This window comes from Hoplias malabaricus, chromosome 15 (assembly GCF_029633855.1).
Source record: "Hoplias malabaricus isolate fHopMal1 chromosome 15, fHopMal1.hap1, whole genome shotgun sequence".
Lineage (NCBI taxonomy): Eukaryota > Metazoa > Chordata > Actinopteri > Characiformes > Erythrinidae > Hoplias > Hoplias malabaricus.
Window position 1 is genome coordinate 33,944,963 of NC_089814.1, and position 20,460 is coordinate 33,965,422.

General features: G+C 41.4%; 2 protein-coding genes across 5 annotated transcripts in view; both read left to right on the top strand.

The window, feature by feature from the left end:
• unc5da (unc-5 netrin receptor Da) overlaps window positions 1-14,382 on the top strand; it is a 165,336-nt gene extending 150,954 nt beyond the window's left edge. For both annotated transcript variants that reach the window (XM_066646220.1, XM_066646221.1), the window contains 6 exons: window positions 1-15; window positions 467-694; window positions 2,077-2,226; window positions 3,626-3,790; window positions 4,349-4,527; window positions 9,661-14,382. The exon at window positions 1-15 is cut by the window's left edge and continues 157 nt beyond it. In XM_066646220.1, the coding sequence (XP_066502317.1) occupies window positions 1-15; window positions 467-694; window positions 2,077-2,226; window positions 3,626-3,790; window positions 4,349-4,527; window positions 9,661-10,690 (1,767 nt within the window). In that variant the 3' untranslated portion in view covers window positions 10,691-14,382. The remainder of the gene's footprint in view (window positions 16-466; window positions 695-2,076; window positions 2,227-3,625; window positions 3,791-4,348; window positions 4,528-9,660) is intronic.
• A 5,137-nt stretch (window positions 14,383-19,519) lies between these two features.
• Window positions 19,520-20,460, top strand: part of LOC136668112 (protein NLRC5-like) — a 48,358-nt gene continuing 47,417 nt past the window's right edge. For all 3 annotated transcript variants that reach the window (XM_066645382.1, XM_066645384.1, XM_066645383.1), the window contains exon 1: window positions 19,520-19,572. The gene's annotated coding sequence lies outside the window, so the exon portion shown is untranslated. The remainder of the gene's footprint in view (window positions 19,573-20,460) is intronic.

Below are 20,460 nucleotides of genomic sequence, written 5' to 3' on the forward strand. Positions count from 1 at the left end.
GAGTACAACTGGGAGGTCAGCAATATATAACAATATTCACATCTATAATAGGACTATAACACAGCTTCTGAAATAGATACTAAATGCTTCATTTGATATTTAACACCTTATATTCACGATAATGTCTATTATGTTTATATATCTATACCATAAAAACATGTCTTCAATAAAATAAAACTTGCCTCTCCACCTTAAATAGTGCAACGGTTGTCTTCTGTCACCTGCAGAATGTTCAGTTCCACCTTAAATGATGAAACAGTTGCATTCTGGCTCCTACAGGACTCAAACTCTCCATCCGACTTTAAATGGCGCAAGAGTTGTTTTCTGTCACCTGAAGAACTTTTCATTCCACCTTAAATGGAACAGAAATTATTATCTGGCCCCTGTAGAATAATCAATTTTATCTTTAATATTTTTATATCTTTAAAAAACTGTGTGTGTGCGTGTGTATATGTGTGGCTCCCAGGATGTGATGTCGGTGGATGATGAGAGCACCTCCTGTTATTGTCTGCTGGAGCCTCAGTGCTGCCACCTGCTGGTGGACCGTCCAGGTATTTACGCTATAGTGGGCGAGCCGCTGAGGGAGGCTGCGGGGAAGAGACTCCGCCTCTCTGTATTCGGGAGCCTGGAGGCCGACGCCCACACCTACAGCCTCAGGGTTTACTGTGTTGATGACACCCCACATGCCTTCCAGGTCAGATATGGGATGGTCATCACTGTCCAAGCACCCACATGAGAAGCACATCACTATGCTAATGTCCATTCAGTTATTGCTTATCAGATGTGGTCAGTTGTTACTGTTTCATTTCCCTGTTACAGTTCATTATTCATGTGTTATATTCACTGCAGAAGATATGCAATATTTATTGAGTAATTACAGTAGTTACAGAGTAATTTATTTTCTTGAGTAAATCGCTGTAGATACTAAGTAATTTATAGTATTTATTGAGTAAATATAGTAGGTTTCAGTGAATTTACAGTATTTAGTAAGTAATTTAAAGTAGGCCATGAGTAATACATAGTCTTTATGAAGTTACTGAGTATTTCCTTATATTTAGTAGATATACTGTGTATTATAGTATATTTTAATAAGTACTGGATAAATTATAGTACATACTGTGTAATTTTAGTAGGTACTAAGTATTTTATAGTAAATGTATTGGGTACTAAAAAAGATGTATTGTTATTTAGTGAGTATATTGCAGCAGATACTGAGTAATTTATCATTATTACTAATTACTAATTAGTAAACATATTATTACTAAGTTGTTAATTGTAGTTACTGATTCATTTATGGTAGTTTTTTTCAGGTTTCCAGTCGATCTTAAACGTGTTGGATGGCGACCCCGATTGGTGCCACTTTAGAATAAGACTAAACTTAAAAAGGGTTATAAATGTTTTACAACCTGTTCATTAATTGTTATTAATTAAGTTGTAAACACATTCAAAATCATTAACAATCAGCTATAACACATATACCAAAGGTAACAGTGACCTGTTATTTGCCAAATAGTGAAACCATGTCCATCTACATAAAACCTCAGATCTCGCCAAATTTTGACCTCACTTTGTCGTCTCCGTCGGTCGACATTTACCCCGTTAGGTGCAGCACAAATTAGTTAATACATTTTTTTTAACCACCAAGTTTAACCATTAACCACTGACTGATGATAATGTGAAATAAGTAAATTCACATTCTCAGGTCAGGGCTTATTCCTCACCTCAACATTTTCAGACAAAAAAGAGGTCGCTGTATGTATATTTGTGTTAAAAATGATTATTAACTACTTTTGATATGTAAAACCTAATTAGATTTTAAACCATTTCTAAACCATTATAAGTGTAGTCTTTTTTTTAAAGTGGTACTTTAATACCACCAATGAATTTTAATATAAAAGCCAACCTTACATTTACAATATCATCTCCCCGAACCCAGTCATCTTTAGTCAGTTTCTTACCACAGTTCTGAAGTTCTCAGAACATGACCGGGGTCCATTCACAGCACAGTAGCACCACCGAGGTAGTACTGAATGTGTTTGTGTGTGTAAGAGTGTGTTTGCATTTATGTGTGTGTAGGAGGTGGTGTGGTTGGAGCATGATCTTGGTGGGTTTCTCCTGGAGGAGCCGAAGACCCTGCTGTTCCGGGGGACCTCCTTCAGCCTGCAGATCTCCATCCAGGACGTCCCACAGTTCCTCTGGAGCATCAAGCCCTTCACCACCTGCCAGGTACCGTCCTCATGAATATTTACGCTGCCCCTGGGATGAATATTCACACATGGCATTAATATGCAGATTAGGCCCAAAGTTAATGAGCCGCAGCACATCAGGTTTCAGTGTGCGTCTGACTGGGGGCTTGAATACGAAGCAGATCCAGCGAGACATGGGGTGAACCTGCCACTGTGTTGTCTTGTTATTATTATTATTTTTATTGATTATTATATAATTATTATTAGTATACAGGGTGGGGCATTTATATGGATACAACTTAATAAAATGGGAATGGTTGGTGATATTAACTTCCTGTTTGTGGCACATTAGTTTATGGGAGGGGTGAAAATTTTAAAGATGGGTGGTGACCATGGTGGCCATTTTGAAGTTGGCCATTTTGAACATTTTGAATCCAACTTTTGTTTTTTCAATGGAAAGAGGGTCATGTGACACATCAAATGCATTGGGAATTTCACAAGAAAAACAATGGTGTGCTTGGTTTTAACGTAAATTTATTCTTTAATGAGTTATTTACATGTTTCTGACCACGTATAAAATGTGTTCAAAGTGCTGCCCATTGTGTTGGATTGTCAATGCAACCCTCTTCTCCCACTCTTCACACACTGATAGCAACACCGCAGAAATGAGAAATGCTAGCACAGGCTTCCAGTATCCGTAGTTTTATTTATTTATATTTTTTTCAGTTTTATTCATTGAAAAATTAAATTGTCACAGGCGCAGATCAGTTGGATTTTTATTGAACTATTTGCTTAAGACGGAAGAGCACTTTCGGCTGTGTCTGCATTGTCCAGTCACAAAACGAACCCACACCCCCAAATCCGCTAATAGTGCGCAAACATCTCAGATGGAAAACACTATCTAAATCTCTCACTGAGAATTTTCAGATGCTGAATATTTTGGTCCTCGTTCCAGCAAGTAGAATATTTTTTGACAGCACCACTGACACAAAACCAGATGGCACCCCCGGGTGATGTGCGTGCCGATTGAGAAAGGCTGAGCAGCAGTGTCCAGCAGATGACCACTGAATTGCAACAACAGTAAATTAACAGCACACACAAAATACAGTGTCTGTGGGAATTAATGGTGCACAGAGCGGGGACCCCTTGGCAGTGAAGTAAAAATGCCCTTTTACCCCAGATTTGGTCAATTAGTCAAGACCTCTTTGGTGATTGCCGTTAGCCCCTGAGAGCCGTTACAGAGAGCTGATCTGAATCTCAATAATGTGGTCACTCCATTTCCTCTAATCTTTGCTGAAACACATGGGTCACTTAAAAAAAATGGTCAGCACAGAGAGGCCCAAGAGGCCCCAAAGCACTACCCACTATAGAGGGAGATCTGAGCAGTGTAGAGATGTGATTCTCTCTCTCTCTCTCTCTCTCTCTCTCTCTCTCTGCAGGAGTTTGACTTCTCTCAGGTTTGGGGCAGTAATCAGTCTCCTCTGCAGTGTGCCTTTGCCTTGGAGCGATTCAGCCAAGCGGCCAATCAGCTCTCTTGCAAAATCAGTGTCCGGCAGGTTAAAGGTCAGGAGCAGATCCTGCAGGTCTACACCACTGTGGCTGAGGTATGGCCATACACTCACACACACACACACACACACAAATATATCATACTTGCAAACTTATAATGCACATGATTTTATGGTCGTCTCGTTTGTTCTGGACTTTGACACCGTGTGTGAACATGGTGCACTACTTTGGGGTCCCACCATTTTGTAGAAAGTGCTTCTGAAAACACAGGCCGCGTTCTTCTCTTCTCACATTCATGGGTTCTTGCTTGACATCAGCATCTACTGCCGTTCCAATGCTCAAGAACACAGTCGTCAAAAATGGTGCGAATGCCCCCGACGTTCTAGCTCCAAAAATAACGAAGATGCATCGGCCCATGACTCGCCAACGAGACCAACCAGAAAACCCCATTACTCACTGCTCTTGTGAGGTCAACACTTAGTGCTGAATTTTCAGGGCCCTCAGATAATACCACAATGCATTACAAACAGTAGTGTACCACCCACTCCAGTTGATATCAGATAGCCATCATAATAATCCACTGCATTGTCCAATAACTCTCCTGAACACTCAGTATGCGCATGCTAATTGAACCCCACGGTGGCCTTTTCCAGAGCCAAAAGGATGCAGTGCCATTCTTCGCCCAGTCGGACTGTACCATCACCTCTCAGACGGGTGCCAGAGCTTTCAAAATCCCCCTCTCCATCCGCCAACGCATCTGCGCCACCTTCGACACAGCCAACGCCAAGGGCAAAGACTGGCAACTCCTCGCTCAGAAACTGCACATAGAACGGTGAGAGGCTCCTTAACACACACACACACACACACAGCATCTGTCTAAGTCCTGAGCTCAGGCATATCCTCATTAAGACAAGACATGCAGAAAAGCACACCTTCCATATGGTCACTTCTCCCTGTGTGTGTGTTTGTGTGTGTATGAGTGAGAATATGTGTGACTGTGTGTGTGTGACTGTGTGTATTGTGTGTGTGTGTGTATGCATATGTCTTTAAATAAAACACACACACAAGCCTCAACCAATAAATATGCATACATTCATAAATATATTCGAAATAATTAAAATACAATGTTTGCTTCACTTCTTTGTGCCTTTCCTTTTTGTCAAAGAGAGCTGCTTCTCTCCAGCTCCACGTCCTTTCAGACCCACAGTGTTGAGTTGTTCTTCTCACCGGGGAAGAAAAGATGGACACAGAGAACTGAGGATGTATCCAGATTTGAAGTGAGAGCGGAGACCATAGAAGTTATTATGATATTAAAAGCATCATTTTTTAAGAATATTTTCTCAAAAGGGGTGCTTTAGTGACCTCTCGTGTGTTTACACATGAGCCATTTAGATCTCATTTCAAGAACAAAGTATGGAAATGGCAGTTACAAAAGAGTTTTAACTTAAAAATACTTGCCAAAATACGGTAAGAAATATGGAAAAATGTGTTCCACCTCATTTCCTGGGTCAGTTTTATATTTCTGGGTTTGGGTTTGCAAACACACACACACACACACACACACACACACACATAAACAAACCCCCCCACACACCGTACTGAGTGTGTTGTGCAGCGTAATGTGTGTCCACCAACCTCATTAAGTGCAAAGTCTTGTTTGTCGCTTCTAATCTCTGACATCCATCACGGTCTCATTCCGAGATTCCTGTCAGACGTCCGGCAGCTGCTGCTCTTCTGTTCCCACAGTTGTGTGGGAAATTAATTCACATTCTTTTATTTCCCTCAACAGCAGTTTAGTCTCTTTTTTTTTATATTTTTTTCTTCTATAGAAGAAAGACCCAAGGCTATTGGAGGTCCCACCGATCCGAGAATTTCCAAAGCTCCCTGCCACATCAAATGGAGGCTGTCGCATCAAACCCATGTTCAGAACGATGACAGCTTTCAGTCTTTGAACCTTCGGCCAATTCCTGTGCAGTCAGAGGCAGTGTGTAATGAGAAGCGCTTTGCTAAGACCACCCCGCATGACAATTACCAAATTTGTGCAAAACTCTCAGTGCCCTGATTTTTCTATGCAACCACATCGTTGTTGTCCAAAGAAAAGCATGTGTTTCCATTTCTGTGGATATTTAATTTACTAAATCGCTTGAATTCTGGGCAGGCACCAGATCCACCGTGACCCTGAACTGGATTAGTGCTTACAGACAACGAAGGAATGAATATATTATCTGAACACAGCAGGCTGTCCTTCACACTCTGTGAAAATGTCATGATTATTGGTGAAAATTCCTTAAAGTATAATCTCTTTACATTGACTTCTACTGAAAATTAACAAGTTTTCTTCCCTTTTCTGTAAAGATACTCTTTATGAGATGATTGTTTTAGGCTTTCAACCACTTTCACAAGTCCTCACCCTTTATTACGACCATGTGTGTCTTCCCTGCTCATATCAAGTCGAGACCAGTAATGTTGCACTGCCCCCTACTGGAGGTACACCGACACCGGAAGACATTGATTGTGTTGGGTCCCAATGGAACGAGTGTGTGGAGAGGAGATTGTTTACATCTCGCCTCCAGCCAAACCCCTCCTTTGCAGCCTCCCTTGTCCGGACTAGGGCTGTGATATTGATCTGGTTGCTCTTTTCTATTCAATGCTGTCTCGGCCTGAAGAAGAAAAATTGGCCCCACCATTTCACTGCACATCTACTACCAAAGTAATGCTGTGTTTACTGTTCTTATTGCTGTTTCCCATGGTGCTATAAACATCAAACACAACGCAACAAGACATCTCAGCATGCTTGGAGGTGAACACAAACAGCCCAGATCTGTTATGCTAGCCAAATTAGCGAACTAACCACCAAGGGAATAAGGGCTGTTTTCACATACGAACTCCATGGAAATTGGAATGTGTTGCACTGGTACAGTGGTGGATCAGACACAGCAGTGGCTACTGGAGTTTTTAAACCCCTAAATGTCACGGCTGAACTGAGATCTGTCCACCAACCATAAAATATCCAACCGACCATGTCCAAGTGGACCAATGAAGTAGTAGTGGAGTGAAGGTCCTGTAGGGGTCTTGACCATTTAAGAACAGGTTGTTTCTTGAGGACAACTGGTCACTTATGGTTTGCATTTCGACATGTCGTCTCTAAAATATACCAAATCCAGACTGTTTACTATGAGCAAAAGAGCAAGAAACTTCAGATTTATGCACCTGAAAACTTCTGCTGTCATTTAAACTTGTGTTTGAGCCTGTGCTAAGTTTGTCCTCTCTCTCTTTCTCTATCCTCCAACCTTCCTTTCAATCTTGTTGTTTGCCCCATAAGTTTGCTAGTTATATTTCGTGTGCACGGAAGAGATCTTTGTGCTGTTGTTGTCTTGCGGTGTTATTTTCAGCGCCCTGCTCTTCACGAACTCATTCGGAAGGTTTTTACTTCGTTCTGCGTGTGTTGTTTTTCTGGGACCAACATTTCAGGGTCCATTTAATATTCATTTACTGGAATGTCAAAGGGAAAGCGTGTATTTGATCAGCTCTCTCGCTGAGAACTTTTGTATTTTTAACCTCGCAAGTCTCAAGCGTTTCTCACCATTGAAGAACCTGTCAGATTTTGCTGAAGCTTCTCAACACAAGCATCCAAACAAAGGAGGAATCAAAAAAAACCTTCAACCTTCCAACTCCAGGTAGCAGATGATGTGATTCAAAACTATTCCAGCCAATGTTTACCAAGTGGTCAGATGTAGTCAGATGGACTTGGTTCATACTACAGCGTGGGCCATTTATATGGATACACCTTAATAAAATGGGAATGGTTGGTGATATTAACTTCCTGTTTGTGGCACATTAGTATATGGGAGGGGGGAAACTTTTCTAAATTGGTGGTGACCATGGTGGCCATTTTGGATCCAACTTTAGTTTTTTCAATGGGAAGAGGGTTATGTGACACATCAAACGTATTGGGAAAAATTGGGAAAAACAATGGTGTGCTTGGTTTTAACATAACGTTATTCTTTCATGAGTTATTTACAAGTTTCTGACCACTTATAAAATGTGTTCAAAGTGCTGCCCATTGTGTTGGATTGTCAATGCAACCATCTTCTCCCACTCTTCACACACTGATAGCAACACCGCAGGAGAAATGCTAGCACAGGCTTCCAGTATCCGTAGTTTTGTTAATATCACCAACCATTCCCATTTTATTAAGGTGGATCCATATAAATGGCCCACCCTGTAAACACTGCAACAGACCAATGAGAGGTCCTAAATGTTGTTTCTCGCTTGTTTGACTAACCTTGGTCGGCACTATAGAGTCAGCCATGGCCAACAGGCTAGACAAGCAGTCTCGGGACCAGAAGCTGTTGATCGATCTTGTAGACCAGCAGAAGAAATGCATTTTAGCAAAATACCTCACCTCCAACTGCTCTCCTGGCACTCATGTGGTCACCCACTACTCTGTGGGTGTTTGTGCTAACTGCTCTTAGTCACTAATATGTGGGTTTACTCTCATGGATGGGCTAAATGCAGCATCAATATTTCAATGACACACAGCTCAAGGGTGCTGGGGTTGTAGGTTTAAACCCTTCCTCATGTCACTGGCTTTGATGAGTTTGGTGTGTTTTCCATGTGTCTGTATGGGTTTCCTCCAGATGCTCCAGTTTCCTCCCACAATCCAAAAACACATGTTGATAGCGTGATTGTGAGAAATTGTCCATAGGTGTGTGTGAGTGACTGGGTGAGTATGTTAATGCCCTGTGATGGTCTGGCATCTTGTCTAGGGTGTGTTCCTGCCTCCTGCCCTGAACAGGGTGAAGAGGTTACAGAAAAATAAAGGAATGCTCTCCAATGATGATAAAAGTAGGGTTGACATTTAAATCTATTCTACGGTCATCTTGACAAAAGCCTATAAAGATGTGATATATTTATATTGCCCCCATGGGACTTGACTTTGCCAACAGCACCAATTCAAGAATCTGAACTCCAATGTTGCCCCTAGCAAAATCCAAATCCCTGATCCAAAAGTACCCCAACAAACTTCAGTTTGGACCAAACACAGTTTGAATGAAATTCAATCAACTATAAGATGAACAAATTAAAACGTGCCTGTAGCTGGGGCAAAGTCAGTCTGAAAGTCTGAACCTCGTCTTGCAATGGCTAACGAGATTCTGGAGAATCTGGTGCCTTTTAAAGATTAGGAGTGAAGATTCGCCTACTATGGCAGATAAAGACATTTGACTCACATGCAAAACAACGATTGCTTCTGGTGGAAGTCTCAGACACAGATGCTGCAATAACTGGCCAGTGCAAAACAATGCTTGGAATTTGGGATAGCCAATCAGAATGCAACTAGCAGCTACCTGACAGTGTGACCAGATTAAAGGTATATTTATGCTTCTGTGTTGACTCAAAGTAGAGCCTGTGCAGGTGCTCTGTCTTGTTGTGAGTGTTTCTACTTGTGTGTTGGTGCGTCTGCGTGAGCTGAAACACAAATATATTCATCAACTTATGTAGGGCAATCTGTATTGCTGCAGTAATATTAGTCCTATAATCAGTAAAGTGCACTATATAGGGAGTAGGGCTTTAATAAGAACAGAGCATAGTTTACATGAGGTGCCAGGAAAGTAACAAATACAATGTCTGTACATTTTCCTCCTGCTCCTCATAGCCAAGTTTGGGTTTGGGCCTGTGTTGACGTCACGGCGTAGGGTATGGCATAGGGTTCACAGCTATATGGGGCCTACACATTGCCTACAGCATAGATTCATTGCAGAAGCATAAATTGGCCTTAACACCCTAAAGATATCAGACTCTCTTGAGTGCAGAGTGTCTGTGGCTGACTGGTCTGAACCTTGTCTGCAACACTCTGAACTCTTCTATTGCCGTAAAGTGTCCCCATGCTTGGGTTCACTGTAGTTTTGTCCATCAGCTGTAATACCTTTCTCACAGGTCTTTACCTTTCTCCATCTCTGCACAGGAACCTGGTTTATTTTGCGCAACAGGCAAGTCCATCAGCGGTCATCCTCAGCCTGTGGGAGGCTCAGCACCAGGATAGAGGAGATCTGGACTCTCTAGCCAGCGCTCTTGAGGAGATTGGACGTGTCCACTCCAAACAGCCTGGAGTAGCAGCCACCTTGGACCACCCTAAACCCCTGAGCATCATGGGAAACCTACACCATCCCAAACACCCAACCATTTCTGGTGCCCTGGGCCAGTCCAAACACTTGGCTATCATGGGTAACCTGACCCAGACTAATCACTCAGCCAACCATCTCACTGTCAACCAAACCAAACCCCCAGCAAGTGTGGGTACAATGGACCATTCCAAACAGCTGGCTACTGCTGGTGCATTTGACCAGCCCCAGTACTCCAGTCATTCAGCTAACATGGGTATACTGGACAATCCCAAACCTCTGGCCATTGATGGTACTTTAGAGCAGTGCCAACATTCGACTAACATAAGTACACTGGACCATCACAAGCAACTGAACTTTGCTGGTATGTTGGAGCAATCCATACACTCAGCTAATGTGGGTAAAATGGACCATTCCAAGCAGCTGACAATTTCTGCTACCCTGGACCAGTCCAAATACCCTACCAGCATGGGCACCTTGGACCAAAACAGACAGTTGACCATTGCCATACCCTTGGATCAGGCCAAGTATCCATCTAACACTGGCACTCTGGATCACCACAGAGAGTTGAACATTTCTAGCATCCTGGGTACACCTGACCATCCCAAACAGCTGATCTTTGCTGATTCTATGGATCAGTCCAAACACACAGCTAATATGGACCATCCTAAACATCTGAGCATCTCTGGAACACTGGAGTCCAAAAACTCTGACATTCTTCACCTGGACCAATCCATACAACCATCCATCATGTCCACGTTGGACCGTTCGGAACATCCAGCCAAAAGTGGAACCATAGACATCAGCAGGACTCCACCATCCCACACAAGTCTTGGTCACTTCAGTGATGACCTCGAATCTGATCACACCTAGTAGTTATTGTCCCAGAAATGAGCAGCACAATAGCAAAGCTTCCTGAAAAAAAAAACAGAATGGCATACAGAAAGAGCAGGTAGATGCCAGAATCAGGGGTTGCCTTGGGTCATCGAATATCCCACCCATTCTGGCTAAAGTTGCCCTTCCCTCTTGAGTGCTGTGAAGAAATGTAACAGGACAGGACACTGAAGTGTGATGGCCACTGAAAACATTTCTAGCTACGTCTGGAAGCCCAGTAGGAGAACCTCGAGACATCAGTGCAGGAACCTTGATGTGATCACACACTTTCAAACCCACCCACCACACAAACATCTTATTTGACAAACCCTGGTGGCCATAAAAATGCTTTTGTGTGCTTTGAAGCCAGCCTTTCTTTTGGAGGTTTCTCCTTGGGCATCTTTGCAGTCATAGCCAAGCTTGTCAGCTGCGAGGATGTGGTTAATGGTCCTTGAAAGGCAGTAGTAACAAACAGACTAGTATTAAAAAAATGCAGGACACGGAGTGGACATGCAGTGGGGAAATAAACGCTGGTAAGTGTCCCCTTGCAACTCCTGGCGAATGAAGAAATGAAGAAAAACTGTGACATGGGACTCCTGTGTAAAGCATGCAATTTCACCCTTTACAATTCTCCAGTCTCCTGAAGGTGACTGTCAACTGGTCAAGCCAAAAGCCTTGCTTGGCTCTCACCACAAAGCCAGAGCAAATATTCAGAATATGAGTGACAACACAAGAGGAGTGGAGTTTTGGATCCAATATATCCACACAGACTGGACAAGTCTGTCCCTGTGTTTCCACTGGACCTCTGGACATTCTGGTATCATAGATCCAAATCAAAGACACACACAAATACTAAGAGGAAATGTTGTGGTTTTACCTGTACGCCTATTGATTTAATTTATTATATTATTATTTTTTATAAAAGAGTTTGAGCTCAGATTTAAGATTTAAAGGCCAGTGGTGTAGAGCATTAAAACATATCACGCTATATACAGCAACTTTGAAGGACTGTGACAGCAAACACACCACACTCTCTCACACACACACACAAACACACACAAAAAAGAATCAGAATGACATATCAACATGGCCTTGTTCACACCTGGAAACAACATACAACTCAGAAGATTCTGTCATTAGTGGACAGTGTTAGGTAAAAAGAACTGACTTGGTTAGCTACACTTCCAGATTGGTCAGGAGATCGCAGGTTAAAATCCAAGTGATGCCTCCGCTATCTGAGGTAAGAAGTCCTGGAGAGCACAACTGACCTTGCTCTCTCAGTGTGTAGGATGGGCTCATCTACCCCCATCTTTCTGCTCATGGTGCTAAGCTAGCACGGGCATCTGCCAGATGATGTGGCAGATCTGGGCAGTTTGCCTTCTCCTCTGATGCATTAAGCTGTTCAGTGGCATTGTGTTAGCAGCTAACAGTTAACAGTTAAAACCTTCTGCGCAGTTATTTTCATCAGTGCAGCCTTTCACTCTGCGTGAATCATGTGGCACCACGGTTGTAAAATAATCACAAAAATAAGCTTTGGGTCTAGCAGTTTAGCAGTTTCTATGCAGAAACAGCATGCAATTTAGTTATTTTGCTGAATCTATGCCAAAAAAATCTTGGCACAAGTAGCCAGACCGAAGGCCTGGTGTGGCTGCAAGTTTGGTTTTTATAAAAACTGCTTAAATTTAGCCTACATTAAGTTTTTTAAGCAAAATAAACCCAGTACATTTGAAGACAAGTAAATGGTATTATCCCAGGAAAATGCAGGACAAACAGAAATAGTTTTTGCCTTGTGATGTGGTGTCCAACATGAAATAACAAGCATCACAAAATGGTTCTGATGGTCCTTGCCACTTCTGGTGTGAAATTGGTATAAAGTGTTTCAGAGGAAGCAGGTGTTCTCTTCCTTCGGCCACAAAATCCAGCCATAAACAGTGACTGAAATGGTTTGTTTAAGATGGGAATTGTGGCCTAGACGACTGTTCACTTGTGGTCAGATGATTCCAGGTGGATGTTAATCCTAGGTGTGAACAGGGCCTTTGATCACGCTCAAGAAAAAAACTTAAGAAGTTGAAAAATGTGTGTTAGAGAGAGAGAGAGAGAGAGAGAGAGAGAGAGAGAGAGAGAGAATGTGTTTATATATATGCAAGTCTTTTTGTTTGTGTGGTATTGAACATGGAAAAACAAAGTGGCTGAACAAGACATACAGTAAAGGACATGTTGCAGTGATTAAGGTACATACATTTTGTTTATTATGAAATCCTGAATGTGGTCACCTCACAACTGGGCTTTCTTGCAGATGTTTTTGTTGTTCCAGTTGGGGAAACATCTGCAAGATGTGGTAGAATAAAGCAAAATGTTATGGGCAAAAGCTGAAAGGGTTTATTTTTGAGATCGGGTGAATTTATCACTGAAACAGATCCGGTTATGAAGTAGTCCAGTGTTTCAGCCACATCTCAAACTTCCCCATGTGTGGCGCACCATCAGTACCCATGATAAGCAATTCCGTCTTCATAGCCCTGTATTCGGACATCATTTGGAAATAGCACCTGGCATTTTAAAAATTTCCCATGCATGCAGTGGTCATTACCGACCAAAAGTGGTCTAAGGAAGGCTCATGGGTGCCCAAGGCTCATTGATTAGAAAGGGGGCGAAGGAATCAACAAGGGCATTCTGGTCCATACACATCAAGCCTGACCCCTTTCTATCAGAGCCAATGTTAACAGTAGCCCTTCTGCGGGATCAGACCAAACAAACACACCTTCACATTTTGGTCTGTACTAATCGCTGCACTTGAGGAACACCCAAAAATATCAGCTGGTTTGGAGCTGCTCTGAACAAAATATTACAACCATTGCAGTTTGGCCTTCTTCAAAGTGGCTCAGATCTTTACGCTCATTTCTCCTGCTTCCAGAATGAACTTCAAGAACCAACCATTCATTTTGCCAGATATGTACCCCACCCCTCTCTCAACAAGTAAGCTGGAAATACCCAGGAAAAAATGTACGCTGAAATTTCACCGTAAAACTATGAATTGCTTGAAAGTTTTAATGTGAAACTTAAATTATTTTAATATTTTATACATTTTTGATGGTAATTTGGCCACTGTTAAAATGTATCACATCTATCTTCCGTCAGGATCATTAAACACTGGAAGAGGTGACCATGTACTTTATAGTATCATGAGAGTTCACAGTTGTGTTCATGGTCTAACTACAAAGGTGAAAGTAGAACTATGAACTTTTACAGGTTCAACAGTTTTACTGTAAAATTTCACAGTACATTTGTTTCTAGGCAGATCATCAGTGACATTCACCTCACCTCTCTGTGGTTTTAATCTTGTGGTGGTAAACGACTGTGTGTCACAGATACGGCAGATCACAGACTGTGATAGACTCAGAGTGGTCAGGAAATAACAATGATCAAAAAAACCTGCGCAGCTGTCTGGACACACCTCCATGTCTTAATGTTGATATGCAACATGTGTGTATGGGCTTCTGAAGTGTGTTGGCAAGTGTGTGTGTGTTTGACAAAGCAGATTAGCTTATATTAGTTTATTCTGTTAATTCAGGTAAATATCTGTGTGTGTGTGTGTGTGTGTGTGTGTGTGTGATGCTCTCTCACCTATTTGAAAATAGAAAAAGAAAAGAAGAAAGAATGAATGGAAACCTCTGTGTTCTTATTGGAAAACAAGTACTGTGCCAGTTTCATTTGAATAAAACCTTATTCCTTTAACAACAGCTGTCTTCATTTCGTTCTTCAGCCAATGAATGTCTTTGGTGTTCACCAGTGAGCCAAAACTTTGTTGAATACAAAAGTTACATAGTCTGAAGCCTGTGAAGTGTAACTGTGATTTTGAAGCTGTAATTTTAAGATGAAAATGCAACCTAGTGCTACTTTGTGATAATGACACACTGCTCACTCCCATTAGTATGCAACAGTACTGAAACTCTAATTATTTCTCCACAATAGTCCGCAGTTTTTGCTCCATTCTCTTATTTTTCTACTTTAGTTTTCTCCATTCTATTATTCCTCCACTTTTGTTTTTAGTCCATATTCACTCACTTTTCTTATTTCTCCATTGTAGTTTTCATCTGGGCCTTGGTCAGTCCCCACACATAGCCTTAAGTTAGAGACTTGAATTTCTGACCCCTACATGCCCTGAGACAATTAGCTTTGTGTTGGTGAATTCAACCACAATTTGAACCCCTGGGTCAAACAAAAAAAAAACACTGCAGACACACAATAATTCTGCGGAACTGAACAAGCTACATGCTTTGATGTCCTTCTGAAATGTACCCAGTTGTCTGTTAGCACCGTTAGCTAAGTGTTTCCACTCTGTTCTACTGGTTTATTCAACGTCTCCTCTTTCGTTTTTATATCATTTATTAACATTTAAGACTTAACTGTTATATGAGTCGAGTAACATGAGTTTATTTCCCTGATTCAACACCATAACGAAGTTTAACGGCATTGTTGTGAGGGCAAATGGCTGTGTTTCTGTGTAGTTTCTAAATAGAACCAGCAGGGGGCAGCAGAGACCTTTGCAAACCCCAACAACTCTCAGGCGAGGAATGAAGAAAGTCAGTAACCTAGCGTTCATTGTCAGAGCTGCAGAGAGACTTGTGCACTGAAGCTAGATCATAGTAACGTTTTTAACATTTATGTCCACATCCTTTTTTCTTTAATGACCGAAGTGATTAAAGTGTTGTCTAAACTGGAGCTGTATCTGTAAAATGAGATACTGGATATAAAAATAAGCCCCAGTTTTAATGTTTCCATGGAGGAGCAGCTGAATGGAGCTGTTAAGTTGTGACTTAGAGAAGCTGTCCTTCTGTTATGTTCATTACGCTTGTTTACATAAAGCACAGATCTGTTTGAGCAGATGCAGCATGAAGCTATAGAGGTATGGAGCCTGGAGGCTGGTTAAAGTGATTGAGTGCCTACCTGTTTTTCAAAGTCACAGTTGGGTATTGATGGTAATTGATGAGGGAGTTGATATGACAGTGTCATTTTAACAGTAGTGCAAGTATTTTGGGTGTAAAAGCTAGGAGTGTATCTGTGTGAGTGTATTCTAGTGATGTGTCGGTCGCGAACGAACCGGTTCAAAGAGCCGGCTCTTGTAAGTGAACGATGAGAGCCGGTTCCGGTCTAAGACCGAGCCATTTTTTTCTAAGGCTTGTCATTCAACCAATCAGAGAACAACAAGCAAGCTCCAACCCTCCAACCTTCCAAGCTGAGACACTTGGTTTTCCTGAATGTCAATCTGCCTTCCAAAAAATAGTTGAAGAAAATGTTAAATCAGTTAAATGTTTGTTGACAGTTGTGGGTGTTTTAATCACTTCCGTTGAATGCTGCTGTTTTGAACTTTGCAGAGTATTTGTTTATTTTATTACCCAGAAATGGATGATTATTTAATTTAATAAGCTATTTTGTAATACCTACCTTTTTGGTTCCATTCGCTGTATTTCAGAGTTTACAAGTGATTTTTTATTAAGGTGTTTAAATAAAAATCCAGTTATTTATACAATTGAATGTGTGAGTGCAATCAGTGAGTTATTACGAGACAGCCATAAAACAATTGGTCATTGCAACACTATTTATTATTTTTAATATTGAACAATAATATTTTGTCCATATAGTCATGTAAAATGTAGGTAATATTGTTCTGCACCAGTGGAAAAAAAGTGGTAAAACAAAGAGCCATTTAGGAGCCGAAAGAGCCGACTCTTTATGAAGAGCCGAGCCAAAAGAGCCGGCTCCCCAAAAAGAGCCAAAATTCCCATCACTAGTGTATTCCACTTCAAGAGAAGTCCCAGCTACTCACGGAGTTCGGACTTAAGCTCTAAAAGTGAGCTTCTGCCAACGTCAAGCTGGGATTCACGGCTGTTTGTGCGTTTCAGCACGTTAACGCACGACGGAGATGTACAAAATCACTGTGACTTATAACACACATGAAATCGCTGTTTCCTCAGGAGAGAGAGAAGTGCGTGCGCACGCGCCGCCATCTATTTCACTGTCCACTCTCTCAGCTCCACTGACCACACAGGAGCATCTTCTAGTTCCACAACTACAGACTGAAGTCCAGATGTTGCTCTGCATACTTTGTTAGCCCCCTTTCACGCTGTTCTTCAATGGTCAGGACCCCGACAGAGCAGGTATAACTTGTGCAGTGGACCATTTCCGGCGCTGAAGTGACACTGATGTGATGGTGGTGTGTTTTACACTGGAATGAATGGATCAGACACAGCAGTGATGACTTTACATCTAAAAGGTGGACCTGCAAGATAGGTGAGTTTAACGTAGTGAACAGTGGTAGGACACAGTGTTTGAAAACTCCAGCAGCACTGCTGTGTCTGACCCATTCATAACATCATAAGCTCCGTTGAGCACACAGGAGCACTTTGTAGTTCTAAAAATACAGAGTGTAATTTTTTGCTTTCTCTGTTTTTAATGGTCACTACCCTCACAGAGCAGATATGATTTGGGTGATATGATATGATCATTCTCAGCGCTTCAGTGACACTGATGTTGTGGTGTATTAATGTGTGTTATGCTGGCTCAAGTGGATTAGACACAGCAGCACTGTTCATTTCTAAACCCCTCAGTGTCACTTCTGAACAGAAAAGTCCACCAATCAAAAATATCCAGCCAAAAGTGTCCTGTGGACAGTGTGACAATGGGGTTTTCAGTGATATGTTGAATGAAGCCAGAGAAACCTGGAAAGGTTAAAAAACTGTGTGTGTGTTAAGGTGGTCATTTTGGGGAAGAGAATATGATGTAGAGAGTTGAAGCCAAGGTCTTTTTCTAAACTGCCAATTTGTAGAGCTGGATGTGACTTTAAGAAGTGGGGAGGAGCCAGGCTAGGACTTGGAAATGTTTGTGGACTCATGAGGGGAGAGATGAGAGGAAGTCTCATGAAGTCTCACACTGAGCTTCAACCTAGATGTTTCTAGTCGAGGATACCAGGGTCCCCACAATAGGCCAACATAGGATGAAGGTGGATCAATAAAAGAGGATTCCCTCAGTGGTTCTATGAATAAGCTGAAAGGAGGCCTGCAAACCGATGAGATCTGTCCATAATGTTTTATTTATAATTTTTTTTTGTGCAATGCATTGCTGAACCATAAGCAAGTACTGAAGGACTAGAGGATGATCAACACAAACTATGCAGCAACAGATGAGCTACTGCCTCTGACTGTACATCTACAAGCTGGACCAAGAGAAGAGTGTCTCAGTCAGTGGACACATGGTTTACAAACTCCAGTAGCACTGCTGTGTCTGACCCACTCATATCAGCACAACACGTCCTGACACACCACCAGCACGTCAGTGTCACTGCAGCGCTGTCATTCAAAATGTCTAATTTTCTTACTGCAATTAGGTGCTTCTACAATCAAACTCACCTCAATAAATAAGTCACTTCAGAGTAATAGATTTGTGTGTGTGTGGCGTGTGGATCACAGACCACCATTAAATTGTCCAGTAGAATTAAATCTGGAAAAACAGCATCTTATGACAGTCCTACTAATTTGCTTAGTACTATTTCTGAAGCTGTAATTATCTGTCAATACATTGGAGTCACATGGTTCCTGTCTCATAACTGTGTCAACCATTTACTCTCTCACACACACAATTCCTAGTAAGGACTAAGTCCTGATAAAAAGCCTCAGTGCTATACATACACTGTGTAATATGAATAGTAACTTTCAGCTCTCAGTAACTCTGCCAAGTACTGCTGACTAATACAGTCACATACTCAGCTATACAAATTCATTCATTCATTGTCTGTAACAGTGTGTCCAGAGCCTACCTGGAATCATTGGGCACAAGACGGGAACACACCCTGGAGGGGGCGCCAGTCCTTCAACTGTAAAAATCCTTTTGTTAATTAACAGTTTTAAGAACTGATAATCTACAGTTTAATATACACACAGTAGTTGTAAGTTTGCCTTAGTTATTACGTGTTTAAAAAGAGTGAAACAAGAAAATAAGTGAACACATCCTCCTAGTGACGTATATTTAAACATAAGGCCTTAAGTGCAGTATTAAGAAATGTTCAGTGTTCTGTGTGTTTAGACATATGCTCTGTGTCTGTGCTCCAAAGAGAGAAATGTTTAGGATAAGCTGTCAGTGAGGATAGAGACAATAAATCTTACCCCTCCCTTAGTCCCTTAAACATGCAAATGTAGACAAACCTTTACGTTCACCATATTTGGAAAGGAGAAAGAACCATATAGATTGGGGTCCTAGCCAAAAGCGGGGAGAGAGAATTTGAGCGCTGAACTGGACACCTCTCTCTCCCTAAGAACCCGTAAGACACTGTTTCTGTAAATAAAGATGTATTTGCACCTTTAACTGTGTCTGCGGAGATCAAAGTGGAATTAATTTCCCCTCTGGGTGTAGAACACAGTCAAAAAATTACCATGTCACCTGGCTGACCTTATTTATCTGAAGAACATAATGTGTAACATGATAAGGACGCTAGAACGAGGAAACTCTGTAAAATATATGCTTTATTGGGTCCAATATCCAGGCTTTATTTGTGGTTGTAGGAGGTCAACAACAGTTGTATCTGAGGGGACGTTCCTAACACAAGAATCTCTCCATTTAACTGTATTGCATATTTAACTGAGAGTGCGATAGAGAACTAAAGCTCGCTCTATAACTCTATAAGCAAAAAATAACATGAAGTTTAAATGAAAGAGAGACTTGAACTTACTACAGAACTCTGAAAGGAAGGAAGTGGGGGAGAGTCTCTTGAGATGTGCTTTGTGACAAAAAGAAACTGAAAGAGGGAAGGCAGTTGCGCACCACGTAAATCCAGAGAAACTTAAGGACAGCAGCAGTGGTGCGGAAGTCTACCAACACACAACACATGTAAGGTTAGTCGTTGTAGAATTGTAAATTGTAAGCAGATTGTGTGTTTTATGCTAATTATCAGTTAAAAGATTATCATAACTGTCTTTTTGCTGGATTTAACAGATTTGACAAAATCAGGAAACTTAAAGTGCATTGTGTAAATTATATGTTTTTTTTAGGCGTTTTAAATAAAATAATCATTTTAGATAAATAACTGATGTAACTAAGCCATAGTTTTCACATAAGAGACAAGGAAGGAAGGTTAAATTTAAGTCGTCTGCCTTTTCCTCTGGTTAACTCTTTGTAAATGGCGTCTGTCATGTTCAGAAACATCGCTGTGTCCAAAATGGCTCCCTACTCATTACTTCCTACACTTTTCTCTATATAGTGCAGATGTGAATAAAAAACAAGAGGATACTGAATTATTTCAGACATGTTTTTACCAAATATTAAACTGTATAAACACACATAAACATAAGTTAGCCTTTCCTTACTGTCCTTTACAGTTTTAAACAAAATGACAAACAATGATATGGGACACACATGGCATTCAGCCAAAAATGGGTGCACTGCTTTATAATTTATACTCGAAGAAGAAATTAATAAAATATTGGAGCTATCAGTAAAGTGTATACTAACATTGTGATCTGAGCGTGCGAAGTCCAAATCCTGCAGCAGCAGGCTCATCGTGCTGCTCATTGGTGCTCTCAGCGCAGCGCTGTCCAGTTAGTGGTGCGGGTGATTGGTCCACGCTGCGTGGAAACTTTTGAGGTGTTCAGCTTCCCATATACCTTTGCTGTGCAAATCAGGGAACAGCAAGGAGCATTATCTTCAAGAGTGAGCAACTTTAAACACACATGCACAGTCCAAATCTGTCAGTGACAGGGTACATTGATTGTACACATTGCAGT